This window comes from Colossoma macropomum, unplaced genomic scaffold (assembly GCF_904425465.1).
Source record: "Colossoma macropomum unplaced genomic scaffold, Colossoma_macropomum, whole genome shotgun sequence".
Lineage (NCBI taxonomy): Eukaryota > Metazoa > Chordata > Actinopteri > Characiformes > Serrasalmidae > Colossoma > Colossoma macropomum.
The window spans coordinates 20,205,817-20,223,604 of NW_023494804.1; the positions used below are offsets into that span (position 1 = coordinate 20,205,817).

The following is a 17,788-nucleotide window of genomic DNA, read 5'->3' on the forward strand; positions in this document are numbered from 1 at the left end:
TTGTGTTCTGCTCTCAAGTGGATTTGATCTGCTGATCAACTTGTAATATTCAGTTTGAGTGCACTCTGTCATTAAAGCAAAAGCAGGACCAGATACCAAATAATAAATATATTTTTTAATAATGTTAGTAATTTTATATACAAAAATCATAAACTAGATACCAAAAGGTATCTTGAGGTGTGTGTGTGTGTGTGTGTGTGTGTGTGTGTCTATGTGTGTATTATAATGTATATGGACATCCACACTCAAAAAAAGCATGTATTTAGGTATTCAAATAAGGCAAAAAAGCATTTTATTAATAGTAGAAAATTTCAAACTCATCAAATTATTAATATTACTTTTCAAATAGTAAAGTAAAATTAACGTTAAAAACAATATGACAGTATATTAAAAAGGCATAATGACTGCACCTCTGTTGCAGATTGGTTCTTACTTTGGCAGTGTGCTTTGTCCCTTGGATGTGGATCGTGATGGTGTTACTGACATTCTGCTGGTCGGAGCCCCAATGTACATGAGCGATCAGAAGAAAGAGACTGGCAAAGTCTACATCTACTCTGTTATCAAGGTGAACCTGATACACTAATCCACACAGGGACCTTGATCAGTAGAGATTTCAATAATAAATTGAAATGAAGACCAGATTAGAACTGCTCCAATTTATCCTTTGGTTTTAAGGGTGTCTTGAGTAAACAAGGTTCTCTAGAGGGTTCCTCTCCATTGGAAAATGCTCGTTTTGGGATGGCCATTACTGCTGTTCCTGACCTCAACCTGGACGGCCTCACTGATGTGGTAGTTGGAGCTCCGCTGGAGGAGAATAACCAGGGGGCCATTTACGTATACAACGGAGACCAAAGAACCATCAGGAAACAGAGCTCACAGGTAAAATTAAACATAACTGGACCATGACAGTTGGCAGTGGGCAAAAAGATCCAGCCTTTTCCTTTAAATTCCAGAGAATTCTTGGTTCAAAACTGGACCCAGCCTTGAAGTTCTTTGGGCGTTCTTTAGATGGCAGTGAAGATCTGAATGGTGACTCAATCCCAGATGTGTCGGTGGGGGGTTATGGGAAGGTGCTGCAGCTCTGGTAAACTTCTCTAATGCATAGGTTTAAAATATAACCCATTACACTGATGTTAGATGTTAGTGTGCTCTTTTTGGTCTCAGGTCTAAAGGAGTTGCTGTTGTGATGGCCAAGGTTACATTCACCCCAGACCGGATCAGCATTCTGAGTAAGGCCTTCTTCAGTGGGAGAATAGTGCCCTGTTTCACTGCGAAAATCTGCTTCAGCGCAACATTCAGACCAGCAGACAATGTGGGACCAGCAGGTAGAAAAGTGCTTACACAACTTTTACAAAACATTTGAGATTAATCAGTGTTTTTGGGGCAGTTATGCAATATACAGATGAGTGACAAATGAAATGAAAATCAGAATAAATGAGAGAAGAAGCATAGTGAGTGCAGACACTTCCAGAAAGTTGTGCTGCATGTCATAATTAAGCAATTAGCATCCTGCTGTATTCTGTGATGTGTAAAATTGCTCAAAAGGCCCAGTTCTCTTTGATTTTGGAACCAGATGGCAAGAGGAAAAGCTCTAAGTGACTTTGAAAGAAGGTTCATAACTGGGGGATGGATGGAGCTTCAGTCACAAAGACTGCTCAACTGCCTAGTGTTTCAAGAAGAACAGTCAGCCTTTGGATGTATGGGAAAGACATCAGTAAACAGGGTTGGAAACTGTGGTCAAAAGTGCACATGAAGTGACTGTGATATGTAAGGAAAAACAAAGAGCTACTGTACGTTGGAGAGTTCAGTGATGTAAAAACCAATGACAGTGGTCTACAGAGATGGATGAAAAGGTCAGATGAATCATCCTTCACTACATTCTCCACAACCTAGTGAGTGCATGTGTGGTGTAAGAGAACAGTACAGGCCTGAATGCTTGACCTCTTCAGTAATGGGGTCTGGTGGCTCTGCTGTCAGGGTTTGGGATCACTGCAAATCATTACAAAGTTAATCTGAGTGATCACCTCTATCCTATGATGAACATTTCTGATTAGAATGGTCTCTTCCTGGATGTCAGTGCCCCCATGCACAGGGCATGAAGGGTCACTGAATAGTTTGATGAGTGTGAAAATAAAGTAAATGAAGCTAATGGTCTTTGCAGTCACCAGATCCCAACCTTAATTTACACCTATGGGAGATTTTGGACCAACTTATTAGACAGAGCTCTTTACCACCATCATCAATATACCAGCTGAGAGAACATCTTTTGAAAGAATGGTGTTCCATTGTTTTCAGCGCAGTTCCTTGAGCTCCTTGTAGATATATGCCAAGGTGTTCTGGCAGCTTGTGGTGGCCAAATACCTAAATAAGACACTTTATGTTGTATTTTTGTTTGTCACCCCCTGTATATGTCTTCATAAACCTTTAAGTAAGTTTTGACTTTTTTCTTTTCTGTGGAAACTTCTTTGGTTTATGTACTTTGTAAGCATTCAAACTTTGTAACATTACAAGTTTTGCAGTTCCCATCATGAGAAATGGAATTAACAGCCTGAGAATCTGTCCAGACCTTTTTTATCAGGTGCTTTCATAATATTATCCTCTGTTCTGCATGTTTGCATTTCAGCTATCAAGTACAACCTAACACTGGATGCTGACCTGACGTCATCTCGCTTCAGCTCCAGAGGTCACTTCAGCAACTTGGAGCGTGTCTTCCAGCAGGACATCAGTGTATCCACAAAGGAGATCTGTCAAGATCATGAAGTCTACATTCATGTACGTACTTTATGTAACTAAAAATGTCAGTTTTTAGTTGTCTGTAGGTGGGCCCACACTTTAGCTCTTCATGCTCATAACTACAGAACTTGTTATCATGGCCTCTGTTCCCCCACAGGAAGCTTTTGATTATATGAAACCAGTGGCTTTGCGTGTGGATGTCAGTCTTCAAAAGCAAGACAGCACCCTTGTCCTGGACCTCTACAGTATCAGAGAATGGGAGTTTCATGTATGTTTCAAATTTAAGTTTCAGAATTTAAAGGGAAATCTGTTCATAATATTATTAGTGGTGTTCAGTGGATGGTTTTACAGCTTTACAGTAAATCAACAACCCCCATCCACTATTATTGTTTTACGTAGACTTAAAAAAGCTCTAAAGGGTGCCTGCATTTTTTCACGTATGATATTGGTGCGGTTTTATGTGCTAAAAACAGTAATAATTTATTTTTACATGACCAACTCTTCATCCTGTAGAATAAAGCAGCCTGTTTTTGTTACTGTGCTTTTCAGACTGATATGGCATGTTAGAATGTTAAAGATCTCTGTTCTGATTGGCTGCCCTGAATTTTACCTCATTTATAAAGCAGCCCACTCCACACAGGGTGAAACACTACTTATAGCTTCAGTGTAAATGGATGGGGCTAAATTGCTGTAGGCTGAATAGGCGGATATTTGCAAATGCCTTGATTTACTTGTCATCAATATAGCAATGAATTCCAAAAGGGCTGTGTTTTGGAACTTAATTTCCATATATGGAGTAACAGTAAATGCGTTAACATGCACTCGATATTCCAGTAACTGCAGAAAATCAGATTTTGTCAGTAATCCGATCAACGCATTAACATGCACTTGAGTAATCAGATAATGGGGAAACTCCGGATCTACATGAGTCAGGTAGTAATCAGATTTCTGCTTTGTAATCAGCCAATGAACTCACAGAAGAAGACTTGATGTAAACATTATGTAAGACTCAAACTTAATGGCTTAAAACATCACGCCACTTCACCTGTAAATATGAACGTACATCATCTAAAAGATGAAGAATAATTAAACCATTCATTTCGTCAAGCATGTAGTTAGTTCAGTTTAGGGTATGCCTGTGGTTTCATGCCCTTACACTGCTTTCAGATACATTAAATCATGGAACTGTGAGTCTCTTAATCTGTAGTACTGTTTGCCTGTGCTTAGATTCCTTTCTTGAAGGAATGTGGCTCTGATGACAAGTGTGTGAGTGACCTACAGCTGAGTGTGATTCAGCAGCTGAGGTGAGTTAACCAAGGCACACATACATTGCATCTTATTGATAATTGTTTCAGGTGAGTGAATGTGCTGATGTAATGCATGTGCAAGACAGCCACCCTCCTTGCACTCCACTGTCTACACCGGTGTGTATGTATGCTGTATATTAGAAGGAATGGGATCTTTTTAATGGGTCAGTATATCTCAATTGTCCAAGATAAACAAAAATTATTGTTGCCATCGGAACAAAGCTTTGCATCTTTCAAACAGTAATTTTCAGTAGAAGGAAGAAATATTTCTTTTAATTTTTTCATTTAAGTTAATGGAAAATTTTAATTTAAGTAATGGTTCAGAATTTCTCTAAGTAATTTTGAACCATTTGTATTAGTCCATATTCAAATTCTTTATTTCGTCAAAAGTGGTTTTTTGCAATCTTGTGAGTGCTATGTTAGACGTTGCCTGCTATTTCCAGGACAGCTCTTCCCTCTGTTTGTGCACATGTGCAGACTGAGAAAAATGAAAGAAATCAGAGTAAGGGTATACATTACATCTCAGTACATTCAGAACAATCCAATTAAGGACACCTTCTTGTGTCTCCTCTTATTGTCTACTTTACCAGCTCCCCTGACTATACAGGTGCACTTTGTAGCTCTACAATTACAGACTGTAGTCCAGCTGTTTCTTTGCATACTTTATTACCCTGTTTTATAATAGTCAGGACCCCCACAGGACCACCACAGAGCAGGTACCATTTGGGTGGTGGATCATTCTCAGCACTGCAGTAACACTGACATGGTGGTGGTGTGTCAGTGTGTGTTGCGCTGGTGCGAGTGGAGACAGACACAGCAGTGCAGCTGGAGTTTTTAAACACCTCATTGTCACTGCTGGACTAAGAATAGTCCACCAACCAAAAATATCCAGACAACAGCACCCTGTGATCACTGAAGAAGGGCTAGAGGATGACCAACACGAGCTGTGCAGCAACACATAAGCTATTGTCTCTGACTTTACATCTACTAGGTGAACCAACAAGCTAGAGGTGGACACTGACTAAATACTCTAGCATTACTGCTGTGTCTGATCGACTCGCACAAGCGACCTGTGTCTGATCCACTTGCACCAGCAACCCCCTGTGGAGGTCCTGACCTTTGAAGAAAAGGGTACAAGCGGGCTAACAGAGTATGCAGAGAAACATATGGACTACAGTCTGTAACTGTAGAACTACAAAGTGCTCCTAAATGTTAAATGGACCTGATAAAATGGACAAAGAGTGTAGATAGAAGGAGGGTTACTTAATAAAGTGGCTGGCCAATATATTTTACTATTGGCACAGGCAATTCAATCTAAACTAGCTTTCTATATGTGTATGTAAGTGCAGATGAGGATATGATGTCACTCATCCCAATTAGAGTGTAACTAATGCTTTGTTCATTTGTAGTTCCTCCAAATCGGTGGTCAATGAGAACAGAAGACTTTCTTTCACTATAACAGTGAAGAACAGAAAGGAGAACGCCTACAACACAAGAGTCTCCGTACATTACTCCAGAAACCTTTTCTACTCCTCTGTTACACATGTAAGTGACCTTTCTTATTGTTTGTTTTTTATTGTTTATTTTATTGTCTTTTTGGTGTGGAGTATACATCACAGCTTATAGGATGACATTAAATCACAAAACATCCCATCCTGCCTTATCCTCTGCTGACCTCATATTTAAGTCAGCAGAAGCAGAACAGAGAAGTTACACTCTTAAAATAGATGGTTCTTCAAGGGTTCTTTAGTAAAGACAACGGTTCTGTATAAAACCATGAACAATCAAAGAACTGTTTAAATGTTTATTTGCATGGTGAAATGGTTCTTCAGATTGATGGATAATGTGTTGTATATGGTTCTATGTAGTACCTTTTATTCTTATAAGCTTGGCATCGCAACAATAGCAAAGCCCTTTTTGGTGCTATGTAGAACCCTTTTCAAAAAGGTACTAAATAGGACCATCAGCTGTCTTTCTGTCTTTCAGAACATAACATGCGAATCATCAAGGGAATTCCAAAGGCTGTCCTGCCAGGTCGGACACCCAGCCCTTAAAACAGGCCAAATGGTGAGTTACTAGATCAGTTATATGTTTTTAATCTGTGATCAATTTTCTTTTTCTAATTGTTTAATTCCATATTAATTGAGCGGTTATATTTTTCTCACAGGTTACATTTCATGTCAATTTTTCATTCAACCTGGAGGAGCTGCAGAAAAAAGCTGAACTGGTGTTTGAAGCTCAAAGGTACAGCTTATTATCTGTAATGAGTGTGTCTGGCTTGTACATGCGTGTGCACCTGCTGGACAGAAAACAATAATGTACATAAACGTTGGTAACACTCTGTTTGAAAGCTACTTATATACAGACTTCATAAAATGCATATGTATCAAAACATGTTTATAAACCAATATTATTGTTTATACATGGCTGATGTTAGTAATGGCAAAATGTTCAATGTCATATGAAGTAAATAACATTGGAATGACTGTTGTTGTTCAATTTGGAACGCTGCATTATTTCCAATTAATGGAACCTTTAAGGCCATATATCAACTCTACATATTTACTTGAGTGTGGCTGCAGACATGAACAGCTAACTTTGTTTTTGTGTCTGTAGCCACAATTCACCCCAATAAAACTTCATTAAAATAACATATTATAGCTAAAAGTGATTTCCATTGCTTGGGAATGATGCTTCATAACAGTTTTATAAATGGAACAAATGCCTGTCACTAGTTTAAGATCACTTATGTCAATGTACCATCATTTACTTCATAAAACAACTTAGAGCAGCTTGAAGTTAGCTGTTTGTAAACGTTCAAGTATTGCCTTATAAAAAATCTGAATCTTAATATAAATTTTTTTGATACGGGGGTTGCGGGATGAAATGGCTCTGAATAGAATACAGTTTAAATGCTGTAAAATCTATTATACTGGGAATGGTTTCTATAGTTCTGTTTAACACAGTGTATGAGATTCCTAAAAAAATTTAGCCATAAATATTAAAAAACTTTGGTTTGGTTAGCCTACCTTGAAGAAAAAGTTAGCTGAAGTTATTCACCACCTTAAATGGTGCAGAAGTTACATTCTGCCAGAAAATTTGATTAGCATTCATATCTTGTTTTTGGGAGCACTTCATTTTCTCAGTCGAGTACTGGTGCTCATACCTCAACTAATCACCTCAGTTGTCTCAGTTACTTGAGAAGGGAGAAAATGCGAGTCACTGCAGCTACTTCTCCACTCAGGGTTCAAGCAGGTGCTAAGTGCTGATTCTGAAATGACCAAACAAATAACTCCACAGGGATGTCTATAGATTCGGATAGCTACTCAGATGTAGAGACCTGGATTCCACAGTTTCCTGCGAATTAGAAAATCCCCTCTCGCTCATTTCAGCCAGGACATAAAAGCCACACTTTATATAGAAAACACAAGATCTGGCTGTAAATGAACTTGTTAAGTTGTCAGTTTGTTTAATTTTGAGATGTAGAATTAAATTTCATACATTTCTGTTTTCCTTCAACAAGCAAGTCCTTTTGGAAAAAAATGTGTGAAAGTTATGTTTGCATTTCTTTCCTAGTTCTGTATAAAAAACACTATATTGTGATGCAACAATGCCAAAAATGTATCAGATCATGAAATTTGCATATTGTTGCACCCCATATACATGCATGATGTGTTATGGAGTCTCTGTGTTGGTAGCCTTCAAATAAAGTCTTACATGTGCATGCATTATCAGTGATTCACAGTCTTAATTTCTTTTATAGTGACAGTGAAGAGGAAACTCCATCAGATAACAAGATCACTGTGTCCATCCCTGTCAAGTACAGCTCAGACATCATTCTCAGCAGGTGTCCTAACATTACACACCACTATAAACATTTTTCTATCACCTATGAAAGTGGGAATGCTGCCACTTTAATAGGTACCCCTACCTTGTACCTACCCTTATTGGCTGTTCAAAGTACCTGAAGTTGCACTGTAGGTCTGTAGCTATGCAGTTTACCAGCCTCCCTCTACCTCATCCATGTGTGTACTATGTTCCACTATTCTCAGTGGCGCTGATTTTGCTGTAGGCTACATAAGCAGCAGTTTAGGGCCCCCGAGTCACTAGGGGGCTTATTAAATTTGATTTAGTATAATTTGTGGGAAAAGTATTTTTTCTGAAAATTAATGATTAATTATTTTACTATTCTTGCATACCACAGAATATTAGTGGGTGGTGGCCCCCAAATAGGATGCCATTTGGGGACTTATGTATTCAAATGTCCCTGTTTATGTGTGTGAGTGTGTATGAGAAATGTGAGGCTTCTATTTAAAGGTTAAGTGAAGAAGGTGTATATGATCTGAAGCACTCTCAGAAATGCATGAGCACAAATAAAGGATGAAACTGTTTGGTTTCCGTGCTGTATGTTAATATTATAGGTCTATTTTTTCTTCCAGAGATGTTAATCCAGAATTCTGTGTTGTTGACCCAGAAGACCAAGTCAAAACCACCGTGTCCAGTTTTGATGACATCGGCCCTGAGTTCAACTACACCCTCAGGGTGAATGTCTTTAGATTACTTTGGTGTGTTGGACTCTGCTGGCTCCTTGTGAGAGATCTCGTGTTAAAGATATTGAAATGAATATCTCATATTAATGCAGAGAATTCCAGTCTACACAAGACTGCACAGATTATCCTGCTCTGAGGCTTCGATCACACTGCAGGGCAAATTGGATTTGTTTCTTCTATGACTTTCTAGACTGACTGTTCAGATTTCAAGTTACAAATGATTAAATCTGATTTGTAAGGTCAGACAGTAGTTGCATTTGCTCACACAGCCACACTGGTTCCTGTAGTAATGACACACACATGCATATGCAGACCAGGTGGGGGCAAAACGTAGCAAACCTAACTAGTTGACAGAATTATCACACTATATTTCACAACAGTGTTTCACTTTTATTAACTATGCACCGCTGACATTCTGACATCATGAACAACAAAAACACATGAATTCAAAACATCCAGAAATCCTATCTAAATCAGATTCGAGACCAGCTAGAAATGTGGCTTGAGTCTGATTGGAAAAAGTCAGATTTTATCTGGCTTATTAACGTTTAGGCTGCATAAAAGTCTGTTCTGTCTAAATCAGATGCTGAAAAATCGGATTTGAGCTGCCTCTCTGACTTCTCTCATCAGTTTGTTACTAGGCCTATTATTAACAGAATCAGGAAATTGAGCAGCAAAAAGATGGGCTATACTTTAGGGGTCTTAAAAGGGGAATTCCACTCATTTTTAAAAAATTTCTGAATAATTCAGTCATTGAGAAACAAAGTCATTTCTGCTTGATGTGAAAGTGGTGCAAGTTTTCCTTGGAGACTATTTTGTCTGACAATGCGCAGTTTTTAAAGCAGTGCATGCTTCAGCCGTCTGGTTCAAATTCCCCTTAATACCTTAAACCAAAAAAAAATTCAAATTCTCTTAATAAAATCTGAATTGCTTTCTTTTTTCTTGTCATGAAGTCTATTAATATCTGTTACATTTTACAGCCAGAAAATATGCAATAACTTTTACACAAGCCACTTTTTTATGTGTTTTTTAAGTTAAATTCGGAAAATAAATGGTAATTCTGCAGTAAAAAATGTGTTCTCTGTAGAGGATGTTTTAGTCTATTTTCAATGAAAAAATTTTAACCAAGGGCACCCGAACGTTTGCATATGAATGTATGTGCTGTTTTCTCTGTGGTGTCGCTCCCTGCAGGTGTCTGGAGGAAATTTTCCGGTCACCCAGGCCAACCTCAGTGTGTTTGTTCCCACCAGCACTGGAGCAGGGAATCCTCTTATCTACATCACCTCAGTCAGCACTGCACCTGTGAGCATACACCCCTTCATCTCACTGTCTTCAGGCTGCAGTTCTGTCTTCACGACTTCTCTAATAGATGGAGAACAGGAGCCTAAAGTCAAAAGTTAATGGCTTTTTGATTGGTTCTCTTTTTTTTAACAGGCTGGTAATGTGAAGTGTAACAGCAGAGATCTGATTGATCCGTTTAGGATTAAAGAGAAAGCATACACAGCGAGATTCACAGAAGACAGCTTCAGAGGAACTAAGGAACTGGTAGGTATAGTGTTTTTTGACTCCTAATACAATTTCTTCTGCCAAAAAAGTAGTACCTTTTGTGTTAATGACAGAGCCATGACACTGTCGTCATTTCAGGTCAGGCTAACTTTTTTTTAAAGTTTGCCAGAAAAACCTGAATCTGTATTTTTTCAGTCAGTCTATAAAGCATTTCACAGCTTATCTTGTTTGCTGAATCATAGTTTGTTAGTTTCAGGCTAATTCATTGGATTATTGTTCTGTTAGCTTCTATGAAAAGCATGCTTACAGGCAATGACATGTTTGGAATTTGATGTACCACAGTCACAAATTTCTTAAGAATCTGAACGAGTGGGCTGCAGTTATCTAATGTGCCCATTTTCTGTTTTTGTATGTACTAAAGTTTAGCAATCATTACCTGCCGCATAACAGAATGATACAGTTATTGTTGAACACTTCTCAAGCAGTCAGATTGTTATAAATACATTTAATTTAATTTAATTTAATTGAGATGGTTTGGTCATTTATATGAGCCTGCATATGCACACAATTTAGAAATCATGGTTTTGATCAAATCACTGGCAGTGTTAAGGACTCATACATGTTTGCTGTATTTTATTTTTTCCTTGAGGTGCACTCTCTTTATCCCTCAGAATTGAACAGGCTGGTAACCAATAAGCAGGGTTGTTTACACAAGCAAACAACTCAATTTCTGCTGTGCCTTTTTAAAACTGTGCCTAGCATGATGTTGGGTAGTTGAAAAAATCACGATTATTGATTACATCGCCCCCTCTCATCCCAACCAATATACACGTTCAGCTGCAGCTTTGACCCATACGTTTTTTGAAGATTGACTGTTTAAATGAAAATCTTTGTTTAAAAATTAGATTAAACTTAAATGATTTATATTAAATTATATGATAATAATCTTTTGAAAACTACTGTCTAGTCTGACGTTTTAATAGACACTACTGAAAATACATGAATTCTCGAGCTTCTTCTGGTGTATGTTCATAGCCTTGCATGCACCCTCTGCTGGCAAAACTTCAGCCTGTAAGTGACTTCATGCATCATGAAAGTCATCCCCACATGCTTTGCATATAAAAAAACAGGGTGTTTTCCATCATAAAGTAAAATAAGTAGAGCCTCTCTGTATGTGGCAGTGTCCAAGAGTAGAAGAACTTTAAAGAGAAGAATTTTGAAGATCTAGTTTTACAGATGTGTCATCAGTTAAGTTGGAAATGGATTCCAAGCTATTTATTCTTGGACTTTATCTAATTAAACGTAAAACAAATGCTACTCAAAGAATTTTTATTGACATCTGCTCTCAAAGGTGGTGATCACACTTCATTAGAAAAAGATGGATAGACCAAGTGCACTGCAGTGGCTCAAGGAATCACCTACACCCCTACCAGTAAAGAAAATAACTAAGAGACTTAAGGGAAAATGAGTTATTTCACAGTATCTGGGACTGTTTTGTAGATATTCTAAAAAAACAAAGACCTGTCAGTGATGACTGATGAATCTATATGAGTAAAAGCATATATGCCTCCGTACTATATGTTTTTTTCTTGTATAATTACCTCCACTGTTTAGACCTTTCAAATACTTTTAATAATAAATGTTTTAAATAATTTATTATATTTTACTATTTATTCTTTTTTATCTTTTGTGTCTACTGACTGTGTTTTGTACTTTGTTCAGTGTGTCTTTGAAAACCAATAAAACACGATGTGAAAAAAAAAAGCTAAATAGGTAAAGCTAACATTTCACTGTGTAGCAGAGAGAATTTACAGGCAGCTTCTTATCGAACTGGGGTGCATGCACTTTTCCTAAAGCAGGGGTCAGCAACCCAAATGTTAAGAAGAGCCATTTTGACATGTTTCAACAAAAATCCAACCATCTTGGGAGCCACAACATTTCATGTCCATTTTACTGAAGTAACGTTTCACCATCTTGGCTGTAAATATATGTCAGCATGTGCTAATGTCCTAGTATAAGCTAAAAAATATGATATAAATGCAAAACACAGACTTACTTTGCTCTGCTTTAAGTTTTAGCTCAGCTGTAGCCACTTTTCTTGCATCTCCAGCAGGAAACTTCTCCACAAAAGTAGAATAGTTTCTTGTAAAATGTCTCTCAATGTTCGACTTTTTACGAGGCTTCTCATTCACCAGCTTCTTGTTAGAATTTTCCCATTCCACCTTAAATGGTGCCTGAGGCACCAGAATGTAGCTACCTATGCAGCTAACTGCTGCAGGAGTATCCAACAGTAGTTGAGTCCTTGTGAATTTAAAAACCTGATTGCTTGAGGAACAAAGCTTTTGCAGAGTCTGGCAGTGGTGGCATGGATGCTCCGGTACCTTCTGCCAGATGGCAGCAGTGAAAAAAGTCGGAGTTGGTGTTGAAGGACCAGGTGAGGTTCTCTGTGATGTGGACACTGAGGAACTTGGTGATCCTGACAATTTCCACAGCAGAGCCAGTGAAAATTCCAACAAGAAGCTGGTGAACGAGAAGCTGACTTCAGCTTCATCTTTAGTGTTTGACGGTTTCTTGTTGCAGATTAACTGTATTAGGAAACCAGATTAGAGTGCTTAGAAATGCAAATAAGTCCATTTGTCTCCAAATTCTCCATGTTCATCTTAAACCTTTCTCTTTGTCTTTTCGTTAGCTACTAGTTAGGTGAGATTGTTGTCATTGCTATGGTGACCAGCAGTCTGCGTTCCAGTCTTTAGGATTAAAGAGTGAATTAGCAGTTATGCATTAACTCCAGCTTTTAAGACCATTTATTGTTAAAACTGTGTTAGAATGATCAGCAGTGCTTTATTTTAAAGGAGGATTCTTTTATTTTTACCTAAATATTTGTGTCTGCTGAACCGCGTGTTGCCGACCCCTGTCCTAATGGAACGTGACCCCCAATTAGTCCTCTCTAGGTCTCTGTGCATTATTTTCACAACATGGTCATTATCACCTTTCATGCATTGCCATCAGGTTACTTGTCAGTTATTGGTGAAATCTGATTACATCGACCCTTCGCCCAGACCTAGTGCCTATGTTTCCTATTTCTGTGACCACTACAGTGTGTGTTCAACAGTGAATGCATTGGTGTGTGTGTGTTCAGCAGAGTTGTTGTCACTGTGTAAGAATTCTTTCTAATCCGATGTGTCTTTTTCTTTGTGAAGAACGAGGAGACGTCCCAGAGCCAAACAATTAAATGTGTTCTCAAAGATCTGAGGCGGAAGTCCATGTTTGTTAATATAACTGCTCGGATATGGAACGGCACATTTGCTACTGTAAGTGACATCATCATCACAGGACTTCCACTTTATATTCGCCTTTCATCTAGTATCCTTTACGAAATCTCCGTAATCTTTTTCTGTTTTACTTGCCTTTTTCTTCTTCTTTCCATCCATCCTTCTTTCCTTCTGTCCTTCTATCCTTCCTTCTTATTTCCTACCTCCCTTCTTTCCTTCCCCTGTTCTTTCTTCTTTCCTTATTTCCTTCTTTCTTTTCTTCCTTCTTTCCATCCCTCTTCCCTTTTTTCGTTCTTTCTTCCTTTCCCTTCATTCCCTTCTCTCTCTCTCTCTCTCTCTCTCTCTCTCTCAATAGGCTGATTTCCAGTCTGTTGTTCTGGCAGTGAGAGTTCGAATTGAGACGCCTCAGCCTGATCTACTCGTCACCAACGAAAATGAACTACAGGTACCTTCATTCTGCTCACACTGCAATGATGTGAGCAGTTAGACAATGATCAAATAACAAAGAGACAGAAGATCAGCAATCCTAGGGATTAAAATGTCAAAAAGATCCAATATTACATATCTATGAGTGGCAATAATATGTGAACCTTAATCTGGTGTGACCCGCTTGTGCAGCAATAACTGCAACTAAACGCTTCCAGTAACTGTTAATCAGTCCTGCACATCGGCATTCCTCCATACAAGACAGCTTCAATTCTTTAATGTTGGTGGGTTTCCTCCCATGAACTGCCTACTTCAGGTCCTTCCACAACATTTCTATAGGATTAAGGTCAGGACTTTGACTTGGCCATTCCAAAACACTAAACTTATTCTTCTTTAACCATTCCTTGGTAGAACGACTTGTGTGTTTAAGGTCGTTGCCTTGCTGCATGACTCATGTTCTGTTGAGTTTCAGCTCATGGACAGATGTCCTGACATTTTCCTAGAATTTGCTGGTATTTTTCAGAGTTCATTGTTCCATCAAGGATGGCAAGCCATCCTCACCCAGATGCAGCAAAACAGGCCCAAACCATGATACTACCACCACCATGTTTTACAGATAGGATAAGGTTTTTACGCTGGAATGCAGTGTTTTCCTTTCTCCAAACATAACGCTTCTCATTTAAACCAAAAAGATCTATTTTGGTCTCATCTGTTCACAAAACATTGCTCCAGTAGCCTTCTGGCTTGTCCATGTCATCTTTAACAAACTGCAGATGGGCAGCAATGTTCTTTTTGGAGAGCAGCAGCTTTCTCCTTGCAACCCTGCCATGCACACCATTGTTGTTCAGTGTTCTTCTGATGGTGGACTCATGAACATTAACATTAGCCGCTGTGAGACAAGCCTTCAGTTGCTTAGAAGTTATTCTGGGTTCCTTTGTGACCTTGCAGACTCTTACACACCTTGTTCTTAGTGTGATCTTTTTTGGTTGACCACTCCTGAGGAGTGTAACAGTGGTCTTGAATTTCCTTCATTTGTACACAATCTGTCTGACTGTGGATTGGAGGAGTCCAAATTCTTTGTAGATGGTTTGTACCCTTTTCCAGCCTGATGAGCATCAACAACTCTTCTTCTGAGGTCCTCAGAAATCTCCTTAGTTCGTGCCGTGATACACTTCCACAAACATGTGTTGTGAAGATCAGACTGCGATAGATCCCTGTTCTATAAATAAAACAGGTTGGTCACTCACACCTGAAACCACATGACTCTAGTTTCACCTTCAAATTATCTGCTAATCCTAAAGGTTCACATACTTTTGTCACTCACAGATATGTAATATTGGATCATTTTCTAAGTCTAATATTTTTGTCTTATTTGTTGTATTTGGTTCTCTGTATCTACTTTTAGGACTTGTGTGAAAATCTGGTAAAGTTTTAGGTCAAATTTATTCAGAAATATAGAAGATTTTAAAGCCTTCACATACTTTAAAGCACCCCTGTGAGTGGGCAGCTCACAAGAAATAATTGTGATTCATGTGACATTTTTTCTTGATTGGTAAAGCTCATTTAACAAAACAAGGTCAACTTAATCTTCATTGTTGCTTTCTAAGCAAAGCAGAAGTGGCCTTTTGCAAATGTGTTAACAAGTTCTCATTGCTTTCAATCATTTCTCACATACTTTTACAGAACAGTCAACACAGGTCTCATAGAAAAACCCAAACGTGCATTGGATAACTGTGTATTGGATAACTGCGCAAAACAAAGGGAAATCATGCACTGACAGCTTAAAGTAAAATACTCAGTCATCATCAGTTGTTGATGTAAACATCAGTAACAACAGATGTACCTAGTGAGACTGTGAAACATTCAGAAACAAACAATTCTATCAGAGATGCTATAATCATGCATTTCAAAACAAAAAAATCACCTGAGATATTCAGAAACCTTTGCTTCTGCTTTGTGCTTTTATCCATACTCATTGAAAAAATGATGAGAATGGTAGAAAGAAACATTGTCCCAAAACATAACAAACAGGAAACTGGAGACAGTATTTGTCAGTAGAAGGATGTGTAATAGATTTCTACTATGACTTTTTGAGAAAAAATTGTACAATGAATGCTACAGTGTGTCGAGTTCGATTGAGGTTGGACCCTTCTTCCACCTTCTGTCATGGACATGCCATGAATGATGTCATGGATTATAATTGTTTTGAATTGTTCTGAATTTCACTGTAAATTTCAGTTCAGTTTGGTATGAATGAAGTTTGGGCTCCTCTGACACAGTCTGTCTCTTTATTGTGTTTCAAGAGTAAAGAAAAGTTTGCCTTTGTGTTGTATGTTTCATGCTTTGGGGAAGTTGGCAAAAAAAAAAAAACGAAACATTTTGTCCAGCAAGCCTCTGTTTAATATTGTGCTTTAACTGTTTTGAGAATAACACTTCTGAATGGACAGAATTGTTTAAGCAGCTGATAAACTGTAATATAGCCTGGACTCATATCGCCACTGCTGTGGAATCAGCCCTCCTTTAGGAGTAATTTTTTCTAGCAAATGGCAGGAATTCAAACATAGTCGTATGCAAAAGTCTGGGCAACTCTGGTTAAATTGGTTAAGTTAAGACATCACTTCAAGTTAAGAGAACACACTTCTGCATAATTTAAAACACAATTACCACCTGACATGTTTAACTTATTGAAGAAAAAAATAAAATAAAAATGTGGCCTGTTTGAAAGTCATTTTATTTGTATTTTATGTTAAAAATAGAAATTCTGCATTAAAATGAGCAAATAAATGGCATATTTAAGTGTGTTCTCTGTAGAGGATGTCAGCTTATTTTACCCTTACAAAAAAGTGTACTTTTATGAAGTAAGCTTAAGTAAAGTTATATTTCCCAAGTATACTTTATGTAGTATGTATACTAATATCCATGTACTAGTAGTATACTTTCAAGTGTTCTATTTCAGTACTTCTTGGGACACTAAACGTCTTTAGTTTATAAAATTATACTTTGAAGTATACCACAAGTACAATTATATATTTATACATGTAATCCTGTCTGCATGTCATTGGACTGTGCGAGGAAACCAGAGCACACCCACACAAACACCAAGAGAACATGCAACCTCCACACAGAAAGGGCCCTGGTCACCCAGCCGGGGAATCGAACCCAGGCCCTTCTTGCAGTGAGGCAACAGCGCCACGATGTTGCCCTGTTTCTTTTTCCATACTTATACTTTTTTAAGTACATACTTAACGTTTCTGTATTTTTGTAAGTATAAGCCAAGCATACTTAATTATAATTTTGTTTACTATATCTCTGATAAGTACATAAACGTATACTGAAAGCGTACTCACTTGTTTTTTAGTTTTAAAGGAGTATACTAATAGCACACTTGAATAAATTTCTTTTTTGCAAGGGAAATCAAAAAAACATAATCTGACCTTTGCATGCGATTGTATGCCGCAAGCAATCATAACCTCTCTGTGTTCTCTCTGCAGGCTGAGGTCACTGTGAGTAAAACTGGAGCCAAAGCAGACGTCCCTGTTGATGTTGTAGTTGGTAGCTGTATTGGAGGAATACTTTTACTGGCTGCACTTACTGCAGTACTTTGGAAGGTGGGTGATATTGTTTAGCTCACCATGCACAATAGCTCCAACACTAAGCTATTGAACATGGCTGTAGTATTTGGACCTTGATTACTTTGCTCGTTCAATATTATGACTAATGTCTGCTGAAAGAACAGTTACACACTCTAATAATTACTCTAATTACTCTAAGTTCAAGACAACTATAACAAAAGAACAGATTGATGAATGCACATTGTCAAAACAAATACATGAGAGGACTCATTATGTTGTTCTCTTACTAGTTTGGCTTCTTCAAGAGAAAGAGACCTATTCCTGAAGAAGATAAAGTGGATAACATCAGTCTGATTGATAGAGAGAAACAATGATATTCACATGATAGAAACTTGAAGCATCCCATCCAACCCTACTGAGGA

The 17,788-nt window shown here is 38.0% G+C and overlaps 1 protein-coding gene across 1 annotated transcript in view; it reads left to right on the forward strand.

The window, feature by feature from the left end:
- Window positions 1-17,788, forward strand: part of LOC118824709 (integrin alpha-2-like) — a 29,877-nt gene extending 12,089 nt beyond the window's left edge. Inside the window, exons 13-30 of the mRNA XM_036595065.1 lie at window positions 422-565; window positions 676-879; window positions 954-1,084; window positions 1,165-1,325; window positions 2,624-2,772; window positions 2,891-3,001; window positions 3,961-4,037; window positions 5,450-5,585; window positions 6,027-6,107; window positions 6,208-6,284; window positions 7,804-7,887; window positions 8,480-8,582; window positions 9,782-9,892; window positions 10,025-10,135; window positions 13,297-13,407; window positions 13,724-13,813; window positions 17,286-17,402; window positions 17,657-17,788. Of these exons, the coding sequence (XP_036450958.1) occupies window positions 422-565; window positions 676-879; window positions 954-1,084; window positions 1,165-1,325; window positions 2,624-2,772; window positions 2,891-3,001; window positions 3,961-4,037; window positions 5,450-5,585; window positions 6,027-6,107; window positions 6,208-6,284; window positions 7,804-7,887; window positions 8,480-8,582; window positions 9,782-9,892; window positions 10,025-10,135; window positions 13,297-13,407; window positions 13,724-13,813; window positions 17,286-17,402; window positions 17,657-17,740 (2,082 nt within the window). The 3' untranslated portion in view covers window positions 17,741-17,788. The remainder of the gene's footprint in view (window positions 1-421; window positions 566-675; window positions 880-953; window positions 1,085-1,164; window positions 1,326-2,623; window positions 2,773-2,890; window positions 3,002-3,960; window positions 4,038-5,449; window positions 5,586-6,026; window positions 6,108-6,207; window positions 6,285-7,803; window positions 7,888-8,479; window positions 8,583-9,781; window positions 9,893-10,024; window positions 10,136-13,296; window positions 13,408-13,723; window positions 13,814-17,285; window positions 17,403-17,656) is intronic.